The 12,302-nt window shown below is 36.8% G+C and overlaps 1 protein-coding gene across 2 annotated transcripts in view; it reads right to left on the minus strand.

The window, feature by feature from the left end:
- Positions 1-10,013, minus strand: part of LUZP2 (leucine zipper protein 2) — a 440,045-nt gene extending 430,032 nt beyond the window's left edge. Inside the window, exon 1 of one of the 2 annotated variants that reach the window (XM_020286544.2) lies at positions 9,609-10,013. Coding sequence is in view for 1 of the 2 variants with exons in the window: in XM_020286543.2 (XP_020142132.1) it covers positions 9,609-9,670 (62 nt within the window). In the remaining variant the exon portion in view is untranslated. The remainder of the gene's footprint in view (positions 1-9,608) is intronic. The other variant, XM_020286543.2, reaches the window with a different exon arrangement.
- Between the last annotated feature and the right edge of the window lie 2,289 nt (positions 10,014-12,302).

Raw genomic sequence — 12,302 nt, forward strand, 5'->3', positions numbered from 1 at the left:
TTTGTAGTACATATTATCATTCTTCTGCAATGTACATTAATACAGAATTCGACTCTGCAGGCAGCACTACAGTTTCATTCATAAAGCCGTTCTCAGAATAATGGCCTAAGATCTGACCATTTTCCAGCTGGGGGGATATGGGCCGGTCACTTAATGTGTCCAAAACACAGGTCTCCCCAGTGATAAAACATGTATAAATATAATGCGTTATCACAGAGCAAGGATTAAGTAACAGAGAGTAAGTATTAATAGCTAGCATACTTCAAGAAACATGATTAGTCTTCAGAAATGTTGGCTGAATCTGTGAGTTACGATTCTATAAAATGACCAACTGAAATAAAGTTATACCCAGAACACAAAAAACGAATTCAATATACTTCAATCTTTTTTTAAATTGCAGTGTCAGAAAAAGAACAATTCCCCCCATTTTTTATGGCAACTTCTTATTTGTAGGATGAGCTCACATTTCTCTCCATGGCATCTGAAGGAAAGAGCTACATGCTCTCAAAGATATAAAGCTTCTTCAGCCATATCTCCTTCTTGCCAGCATGTCACTTCGATTTTTCATGCGTTTTCTTGTTTGTTTTATAATTCAGAGATTTTTTCCCCCTTTTCTGCCTAATGTTAAAAGCTTAGTTTACTGCAAAGACCAGTAATGCATGACTGCAAGCATTAGAAAAGAGAAATTTATATACAGAAGAGCAGTAAGGCTAGCGATTGTGGCTTTTTTCCCCACTCTTCTCACCTCTTTGCTGGCACACTACACTCAAAGAGCTCTAGTATGTTAAGTTGCTCATGTCCCTCTGCCATTCCAGCCCTTCTTCTTCTGAACTGTTCTGTACAGGTCATGACCACCCTTGCCTTGAAATGGGACCTTACAATGAAAAAAGGGCAGGGCTCTCAACTTGTCAAAAGGTTTGTTAATCTTTATGCTGTGCTAGATTAAGATGTGTCCCTTTAGTCCTGCCATCTTTGGCCAAAAACTTGAACAATGAACCTACCCTCTTTAAAATCATTAATATGACATTATTGGAATATAATTGTAATAACTCTACTTAATATGTAACCATATTTACAACATAATTTAGAGATTTAAGAGCCCAAAGATAATCCAGGTTAGAGGATGATGGCTTTCCTTATTATTTTTTCTTGAAAATGTTACAGGTATTTACATTATTGTTATTAAATGGAATTGGTTAAGGTAATAGAGAACTGGCTTCTGCATTGGTCCCAAATTATCTGCATGATCTTGAAGGAAAAATACCCTTTCCACTCAGTTTTTTTAATCTCTAATGAGGGGGGAGATAAATGAGTTCCAAAATCTTTTCATCAACAATTCTGACTTGCCTATCCTAGTATGACATAAGTTTTTTCTCAATTAGATAATATAAGAATGGCAATATAATGAGTGTTTCTCTGTGCTAAATACTATTTTTTGCATACATTAGCTTATCCTGAAAAATCTATGAGAAAAGCACTGTTATCACCTTCTTACTGCTCGGAAGAATGTAGCTAAGAGATGTTAATTGATGTTATTAAATTCATATAGTAAGTACATCTGATCCAAAGTATTTGATTTCATATTCTTTGGATTTAAGCCCGTGCAACAGGGTAGAGATCTTTTGTAACCTCCACCCTTCTCCTACACCCCCAACTCCATTAGTCAGTTACTCACTCAGCAAGTGCTTCTAGATGCTAGGATTATGTTTGAACTAGAGTCTGAATGTCAGGAAATTAGAAACCCTTATAATCCTCCAGAGGATAAGTAAGAGGAAGTCACAGGAAGTTGCATCCTTCATAGGGTGCTGGAAATAAACGCTGCCCCAGAATCTGTATCAGCCCTTACCAATACCTCAGCTCAGCCACAAGGACTGGTTTGGAAGTTAGAAAGTCATTGCAAACTTGTAGTTCCATTTGTTTTCTAAGCATAAGAGAAAAAAGACAAAAAGAAGAAGCTGAAGATGAGAAAGCAAATGCCAATAACCTTCACTTATTTAATTATCAGCAAGGATTAGAATTTAGGGTATGGCATTTTCTCTTCAGGTACTCTTTAAAGTGTATTCTGCCACACAAATGGGTAATGTTTGAATTCATCTTCATAAAAAAGTATTCACTGGCTTAGTTCCCTTCTCACCCTTATCCCAGCAGAATTTTATCAGGAAATACACTATGATTTTATAATTTTGATTGTACCAGTCTAGAATTTTGAAATTAAGTTAAGGAATTCATTTATTTTGATTTTTAATAAAAGTATTAAGTTTCATGTTGATTGCGTAAGGTGTCCTACATAAAATCAACACACTAAATTATAATTCCTATGTATAGTAATAGCTAACATGTCTCAGCATTTTCTAAGAGACTATATGGCACACTATGTGCTATGTATTGAGATATAACTTAAATACATTTTCTTAAATCCTGATAGGCCTAAATGTTAGATAGTATTACTTCCCATTTCATAGATGAGAAATTTAAGTCTCAGAGTTGTTAGGGAAGACACCCAAAGGAAAAGAGCTTATGACATGTACAGGTAGAATAAAATCTACAACCACCTGATCCTAAAGATGTTCTGTAACTATATACTGCATATAAGTCATGATGAAAGTATAGAGAAATGTAAACCAAACAAAATGCAATGTCATCATACATTAAAGCTAAATGTGAACATATTTCAGAATATATCTTTGCAAGATAGTAAGTATGCTTCCCATTGAGCAGTACCACACAGTTTCAGTCTAGATTTAAGAGGTGCAGAATATATAAGCAAATGTTTAGAAACTACATTTATAGGAAAACATTTCAATGAAAAGGTCCCAAAGGCACCAAAAATATCACATTACAATAGAACTGAAAGGTCAACAGGAACCATCATAGGTGTATCTTTTGGGAAGTAAATTGTGTGCAATGGTAAGAACTCATTAATGACTGTTTTGAGTTTTGAAAATGACCTAGAATCTTATATAGGCTAAAACACTCTTCAAATATCAACTGAATACTGGATTAAAAAAAATAGTATTCAACTCCTTATTGCTGTAATTTCCTTTGTCTTATAGTCCGTTGTTCTATCACAATTGCATATGGTCATAGAATTTGTTTTAGAGTTACTTTATACTCCACAATAACAAGAATAGTTCTGGACATATGGTAGGTACCAACTATTCACATGTTGCTTGATTACAGAAGAGATATGCCACAGAAAGAAGTCATATAACGGTACAAAAAGAATATAGTGGAAAGGTCTGGGTTCTAGTTTTGCTTTCCCTTTGTGTCTCCTTGGGCAATTTTCAACCACCCTACATTTCAGTTTTCTCACCTCTAAAATGTAGGATTTTGGACTAGAACACAACCTTGTATTCACAGCATGTTTCTCCATAGCAGGCTCTTTAAAGTACACTTAAAAAGATTAAAATACTGGAAAGCAACACCAAACAAGTCAGACATAATTGCAATGCAATCACTATCCAAGGGATAATTATGTCTCCTAGTGTTTATGAAAGCATTCTCAGAGCACACCGTTTACTTGGTTGACCTTCAGCTTGTGTCTTCTATACTCATGAAGCGTGAGTTACAGGTTTTAGTAAACACATGCATTTTCTCTGATGCACACTTAACATGATATATACCTTTTAATTCCTCTTAGCAGAAAATCACACCCCATTTTATGATCCATTTAGCTAACAGATACTGTTGTACAAAAAACATTCACACACTCACACAGTAACCTACAGGAACAAAAAATATTTTTATGTAACAGTCAGAGAACTTCATGGCATAACTGTGAAGAGTTTATGATAGTACATGTGGAAACTAGTTGAGAATAGATAATAAAGACCATTTTCAAAACTGGTTTAGTATAAGGTTCCCTTCATATGATGATTTTTAAGACATAATAGTTGGGCTTTGTCTATATCAGTGGTTCTTAAATTGTTCTCCATAGGAAAATATTTCAATGTTACCTTTTTTTCTTTAATTTTTCGAATAATTTGTATATTTTAGAGATTGTTAGTAAATTATAAAATCAGGGAACAAGCAGAAAATAGAGTCATAAAAATGTTTAAATTCACCCAACCTATGTAGTTTGAAAGCATCCTTTTATATTCTTTGACTCCTGTGCTCATGGCTTTGATTTCATACTATGATTTATACATTGTAAATGCAATTACATTATAAATATGTATACATATAGCAAAATATATACTTTTGTGCTAAATATCATTCTATGTGATTTGATTAAATATCCCAAATTTTCATGGTTTTCTTCTAAATACACAGTACAATTTCCGAACTTTGCCTCCAAAACACTTTTGAGAAGAACTAGTCTAGTTATCAAGAAATGTTTATTACACCTCCTGCTTCCTCTCTTCTCTGCAGATATTTCCTTTCTTTTGGATGATGATTATACTTCTTCTTTATTTGATGTCATTCAATTGATTTGTATTCAAGTTTTCCTTTGTTTCTGCTATGTCCAGATCAATCACAGATGCAAAGATTTCATAAAAATAATAAACGTACTGTAATAGCCTTCTAGGGAATATACTGAACTCTGTGGATTAACTCATTCAGTTCTTACAACAACCTTCTCAAGTAGGTTTTATGAGAATTCCTGTTTTCTACATCAAAAAACTGTGTAGAAAGGATAAGCAATTTATTTAACATCACACAGGTAGCAAGTGTTGTATGATATCAAAGCTGATTACAAAATAGCATTCTCATTGTCTTTGGAAAGTAGATGTTACTTCTGATATTCATTAACTGGTATTATTCACTCTTTTCTCCATTCACACTTAAAACTTTGTATAAAATGATTTATACAAACTTTTGTTGTTATTTATTCAACATATTTTTCTTATATATAATTATTTGTTTACATAATTAGATTACAGTGATATGCATGTGTAACTAATCTACTGTTTTGTTGTCCTCATTCTTCATATGGTGACTGACTGAAAGCACATTTTTATTTATTTATTCATTTGCAAGATAAGGTCTCACTCTGTTATCCAGCCTGGAATGCAGTAGCATCCTCATACCTCACTGTAACCTCAAGCTCCTAGGCTCCAGAGATCAGATCCCCCTGCCTCAGCCTCCCAAGTAGGTGGGACTACAGTAGGTGGGCTCATGCTACCACACCAGATAGATTTTTTTTTTTTTGGTATGGACAAGGTCCCCCTATTGCCCAGGCTGGTCTTGAACTCCTGGCCTTAAGCAATCCTCCTGCCTCTGTCTCCCAAAGTACTAGGAGTATAGGCATTAGCCACCAAGCCTGGCCTCAAGCACACTCTAAGTGCATTATATTGAAAACATCAAAGACATCTCTAAAGTGATGAAGATAAGTTTAGATAGTTTTTTCTGGATTTCCCAGAGGAGAAAACATAATTTGAAACAGTATCTGTTTAATTAGGTTACTTAAATGATTCAGCCCCATTTGTTAAATGGACTTTAAATAAATCTCCTATAAGTCATGCAAAAACAGGCACACACAGAGTCTCTCCTAGCATACACGAGAAAACATAATTTTGTTAGAATCACACACTCTTCAGTGGTTTCAGTGATTTTTGCTTCCTGGTTGGAAGGTCAAGGTCTTCCTTTCAATTACATGGAGTTTGGTTAAGGACAATTGTATAGTCAAATCATAAATGTTTGAGGTGCCCGTTAGTCATAGAGAAAATTTAACCCACAAAGATAATCCCCAAATAAGCCATTTTAAAAACTGCTATTGGAAATAGGCAACTAAGGTCCAAAATTGCAGTTTGAGAAGTCAAAATATTTGCTTGTTAATATCATCTTAGGAAAGACATTTCTCTAACCTGTTTACACAGAAGGCACAATTCTTATCACAAATAAAGGAATATAGGTAGGGTCATTTAAAGAGGCATGTGTGACAGAGTCACTGTGTCCAGGACTTGGAAAAACAAACCCCTATTACCTCAGACTCTTTCAGGAGAGTTAAGATAAGATTGCTTCCTACAACACATTTATTTGTTTAGAAATTTGTGTGTGTGTGTTTATTGTGATTTTTGTATTTTCCTTTATACAACACATCAACTTGATCCTGAGATTAGATTAAGGCACGGGACAAATAGGAGCCTAGGGCCTCCTCAGTATATAGTATCATCTAAAAATATGTTCCAATGTAAACATGCTGTGTGACTGCTGATCAGAGGGCCCAGGAGAGACCTCTAAGGTGACTCCTATTGGGAGGACTATCACCAACCATCTGCTCAAAGTTCTTCCTTGATGGAAAAACCACTAGAAGTCAGTAGACCTTCACTCCTCCCCTGCCATGTCTTTCTCCCCATTAAGTCATTTAAAAGTTAACAATCCAAAGGCATCAAGAGTATAACCACAGCATAAAGGAACCGAGGTTCAGCAGTCTAAAGTACAAGCCTTCGCCAGCACTCCATGGGTCCCTTTTCACCAAGAACTTCTAAAGAATTTTCCACCCTACCATTACTTTCAATACCCACACTACTTCTTTCTGAAGTGCATTACTGGCTACCTTGGAATAGCAATTTAATACTTCTACAGAATGAGGCTATTTAAAAAGTACAGTCATTTTACTCTGAAGCTATTAAACCAACATGTTTTTGCTTTCTTTGACTGCTTTTATTGCGAACAGTATAAATGGGTTTCTGTATTAACTACATTATTCATATCATTAACTTGTTTTGTTTTTGGTTTTTTTTTTTTTTAATTTATATGCACTTTCTAAAGAGGAGAAACAGTGTGTCAGGATTTTAACCAGCTCTTTTCAACTCTATGGGGTTTACCAGTAAAACAGAGAAAATGGTTGGCTGCTGTTTAAGGTGAACATTTATCTTTCTTTCAGGACAAATAAAGTAACTTTGATTTTGGGGGGCATTGATGTTCATTATGATGAAATTATGGAATTTTGTGCTTCAGCATCTAAAGTGGCTATGGGCAAAGTGGAGGACAAACAGAAACAGAAAGCTGTTCAAAAATTCCTATTTAAAATTTAAGACTGTTTTAGGGTTGCACCCCAGCGGCTAGAAAAAATATTATATAGTGACTACCTTTCCAACTGCAGCAGTATTTTAGTGCACACTCCTTTACTTTAAAACAGAGCTGAACTTTAGACCTATTATAAAGAAAATAGCAAAGTATTAAGGAGATGCACTAAGAGAAAGAGATGATGAAACAAATATATTTTTGCATCAAAAGTCTCAGCTCTGCATTTTCCACACCTTAGAAAGAGTTTGACAATAAAAGGCAGGTATCATCACCCCAAGGCTATAGGAAAAACTAGCAAATGCCACCCTCTGTTAATGCACTGGATGGGGTCTAAACATGCAAAATACCATTTGCTTCACATGCAGGACCACTGACTAAGAAACTAAGTTAACAGAAGTCTTTGGCTAGAAAACCCACTGTCACAGGTGGCCATGGCTGAGCTACACAGCTTTTCCCAGCAGGACAATAAGCTTACCCCACTAATGCAACTGTTCTTGCAAAGCTGTCAGTTTAGGTTTTAATCTGCACATTAACCATGTGCTTACAAGAACTGATAAATATCGTAAAGAGAACATCTTTTTATTTGAGTTCTTTAAAACCTTCTCTTCTTGCAAAATGACACATTTGTAGTACCACATTCATTTCCAAATTTGTTTACTGTACAAGTGTTATGGGTATCCAGTAAAATAAAAAGTTACAGAGTAATCACACTAACAGGACAGGCTACTGATGATGAAGGCTTTGCTTATTCAAGTTCAGCATATTTTTCTAATAAAACTTAAAGACCAGTCACAGTTTTCACGTATAACCAACACTGCAGAAGTTTTGTACCTAAAGTGAACTAGGAAAGACTATTCTAGTTTTTGTCATGATAAACGTGTGGAGTATTTTTAAAGAAATTTTTCCATATCAAAATTAGCACTTTAATAAAAGAGAAATATGATGGCTCTTTGTCCTTGTATTATATAACTGACATTTAAACTTTGGAAACTAGAAACTATAGAGCTTTTCCAGTCAAATTATAGCATCCTTAAAAAGCAAATGTACTTTTGGAACTCTAGAGATTTTCACTGTCTTTAAAGCCACTATAGATTGGGTTTCCATTGTATAAATATTTACTATTTTATGCATGTGTTGATGAGCATCTACTTATCAGAACTTTGAAAATTTCCTTTCTCTAGAAGACTCTACAAGTAATTATTAAATTACAACATAATTGTGAGTGGCAAGAATTTAAAGAATAACTTACGAATAATTTGCATTGATCTGTTTAGAGCTAACCACAAATATTAAAATGGACTCTGTATTTGGAGCAAGTTATTATAATATTGGAAGAAAACTGATTTTCATCTGTATTTTGTAAACTGAAGTGATAAGCAAACCTTAAAAGACAGAATAAAACTCACATTCCATTTTAATCTGGGGCAGTCACTTGCCCTTTTTCTGCAAGAAAAGACTAAATTCATGAATTATTGGGGCTAAGTGAAACAGTTCCTACACTGAAAGGAAAGTTTGGTTATACAGGCCTGAAAGAGGCTGCGTAGACTGGGAATGGAATCAAGAATTTTACAGTCTTAATTTTTAAGAGATAGTGAGTTTTTTTTCATCTTTTTTCATCCTTTTCCATTTCATAATTATATACAATCCTATATCCCCACTTTATTTTCCATCAAATGCACAATAAGATAATGTTTCTATTCATGTAGATTTGAAAGGATCCTCATCCTGTGTGGGTTATTTTATTTTATAGTAGCCAAGGGAAAGAGGTTGCTGCCAATATGATGCTAAGGGCATGCAGAATAAAGACTCAGTCCTGGGCAATGAAACAGTCCACCTTTGTACTGCGCTTGTAGACTAACAAAGCAAACCCATCACCAACTTTGGGACTTGATCAACAGAGGGGAGTCACAAAACTCTTCTCAATCACTGCATTTTAAATCTCCACTAAAAATAGCCCCTCTGTAGTGAGGCTTATACTCCCATCCATGGCCAGTGATGGAGTACAGTACTTATTTGTTTCTGATTAAGGTCTCGGCATCAGCACTCTGAGAGCGTCTTCTAACTTTTAATCGCTTTCTGTGTTGTTTAGTTAGTTAGACCCCTTCTCAAATAAAAACGCCTATCACTGAGCCCACCCAACGCATTAAAACAGTCCATTTAGGGAGTCTGCGAACTTTTATACAAGTCTTAGGATCTTCTGGGATTAATCTGTTTTCTCTGGTTCCCTCTACCTTAAAATCAGACACACATGGGGGAGGGGAGAAGCTCTAACTCCAGTGTAATACACTGCCTGGTGGCAGTTCCCTCCTTGTCTCTCTATTTTGTTCTATTACCGCGTGTTATCTATTCGCTGCTTCTAGGGCTGGAGGGAAAAATGTCTTTTTCCCCCTCTAAAGGGGAAGCTCTCGGTCTCTTGGCTGGAAGCAATCCTGAGACTTTCTCCAAGGGGCTGAAATAACTAGAAAAGGGCTTGCTCTCCCGGAAGGATTTCAGAGCCCACATCAAAGACAGACCTTCTTACTTAGGCGGGAGATGCAAACAGCTGAAGTGTCTTGGCCCGCACTGGTGACCCACAGTAGGACCCACCTCGCGCGGCAGCGCCCCTGGGCTCAGGTCACACACGCTCCTGGACTCACCTGGTGCTGAGGACCAGTGCCGGCAGCAGAGGCAGCAAGTAGTGCACTGGGCTGAATTTCATGCTGTCGCCTGCCGGGGTCCTCCTTCCCTCGCTGCCTTCTCTCTTTCGCCTCTTCGGGGTCCTGTCGCTCCTCGGTGCCCGGCTCGGTTCCCAGCCAGCGGTGATCACTCTCGGGCGGTGGAGAGACGGAGACGGACAAACGGACGGACGGACGCCTCTCTTGAAGGCAGGAGCTGGGAGCGGGGAGTATCTTCAGGAGTGATGTCACCGGCGAGGCGAGCCCTGCCCGGGATTGTTTGGAGCCGCCGCTCCGGAGCCCGGAGGGCGCGTTGTCACTCGCGCTGGAGGCGGCGCGGGGAGAGGGAGGGGTGCCCGGCGCTCGCCCTGCGCCCTCCGATCTGCGCTCTGGTCACTCGGGCGAGCACCGGCAAGGAGCAGATCATTTATTCGCGCTTCTCCCCAGGATGGCGAGGGGAGGGGCGGGGAAGAGGAGAAGTCTAATCTGCCAATAATTGCACTTGCATCCTCTGCGGGAGGTGAGACCGAATGCACTGGGAAAGACCATCAGACTCTGAGAGTCAGAGTCTTAGGCAGGTGTCCCTCACCTGATTAAACGGTGTTTGGAAGGACGTCGCTCTGGAGAGAGTGTTTAAATATTGTTCCAGTTAGAAATGCATAACGATTTGCTCGATACAGATGGAAGGAAGCAGGAGTAAGTGGCGTCCAGAAATGCACCCTGAGCCCATAATGCCATTGCAAGCTTCTTAACCCGGTAAATGTCGACCACAAAGAACATTTCGGGACCTTTAAGACGTCTGCTGCTTCTGCGTTTTGAAGATTTCCGATCTTCCTCTGATTTCAATGGCTGCTTGTACCAGCAGCTGGCAATGGGGGGTGGACCTGATGGCCCAAGTTCACGCACCTGAAGGAGTCCTTTTCCTCAGGTGAGACTCATCAAGGAGACATAACTGGAAAATCCATTAAAATGTTAACAGTAATTAACTCAACGTGATAGTATTGGAAAGCAGAAGATTTTTATGTGTCATTTTGATTTCTATGTTTTCCAAATGTTTTATAAAGAACATCCAATGTTTAATAAGCTTTATTTAGAAAATTTAGTTATAAAAATTAAATAGTGAAACTATAATACAAAATACCATTTTCCAGTTAGGGTAAACAGAACCACTTCATCTACTGAGATACTCAGTTCTCAAATCTTTACAACATAATATTTTGCTGGAGATATATATATATATATATAATATATAATTATTTATGAAGCACATTTTATACATTAATCAGATCTTGTAATTTTTCATACATTTAATCTGATCCTGACAAGAGCCATCATGGTGAAATAGAAATTAATATTATCATTATTACAGACTTTTTTTAAACAAAGAACTTCTTATATTAATTTCTAAGAGAATCCTACTATTGCCTTGTACATCACACCTACCACACCTAACCCAGTGTTTGACACAAAGTTGGTGTTCAGTAAAGGCTGAGGTGCACCAAAGATCCAAAAGGCAATGGACATCTAGTGTCCAGGAATTCCCATCCAAAGGGTTCAGGTCATATTCCACTTTTTTCAGGGGAAAGCTATTTGCAGTAAGATTCAGATGAAGTATCCTCTTTAATCTCATTTTGAAGACATTATTTGTAGGAAAAATGCATTTGTTATAAACCTTTACAGGATGCAAGTTTAAAGAGTAAATCACCTATTTTTGAGTGGGGTTGAAGTTTAAGACATTCATAACTGAACACATTCGTTTTAAAACCTCAGGCTGCTAATATAGATGTATAATAACTTTTGCAAAGTGAGTATCAGACCCTAGAGCAATAGAATAGTAAGATACACAACAGATATAAGTAGGTATATACAAATCAACTCACTTCTGGATGGCATGCCATTTACAAAGAAAAAAATGACACCACTCTTTGCTGAAATAGAACTCAACTCCAAGGGAAAATATAAACTCTAGTTTGCTTCTACCAGAGTTTTCTAACAATAGATTTCCTGCTCACTTTGAAGGAGATCATTTGAGTTGTATATTCAACAAAGACATATGGCACATGGTAATAAAAAATGTGTATACCAGAAAATAACATTCATATTTGTAGAACACATTTTTGTTTACATAAAAAGTTTGCATTGATTATCTTATGTCCTAATCATAGGAACCAAGTGTGGTAGTCATTTCTATGATTTTTCTCTTTTGCAGTTAAGGTGACAAATTCAAAGTGGTTAAGTTACTTGCTCAAGGTCACCCATTAATTTATATAGTGGTGATGACATTCAAATTCAGTCTGTATCACTTCAAAATATATGCTTTATTGAAGAAAAAATATATACCTATTAAAAAAAGACTTTCCCCAAGCTAAATTTTATTACTTTCTTCCAGATATAAAAGAACAATAATAAAACTCCCTTAGAATATTAACCAAGAAAAAGAAGTATTGGAATGAACTTTGTTTAGAAATGTGTCTCAGAGTTCTGTTGTGCCTCTGTATTGGACACCTTTATGGAACCACAAGGTTTGTTAGCATTCTTGCTTTTTCTGCAAGAAAAAATATATCTAACTTAGAGGGGCATGAGAGCTTTAGGGAAGCACATGTTGGAAGGTGAGCATAAGTGAGATTTTGGAAACGTCTACAGGTTTAGAGAACTGAAGTATTATTATGAATTCAA

Source organism: Microcebus murinus, chromosome 4 (genome assembly GCF_040939455.1).
Source record: "Microcebus murinus isolate Inina chromosome 4, M.murinus_Inina_mat1.0, whole genome shotgun sequence".
Taxonomy (NCBI): Eukaryota; Metazoa; Chordata; class Mammalia; order Primates; family Cheirogaleidae; genus Microcebus; species Microcebus murinus.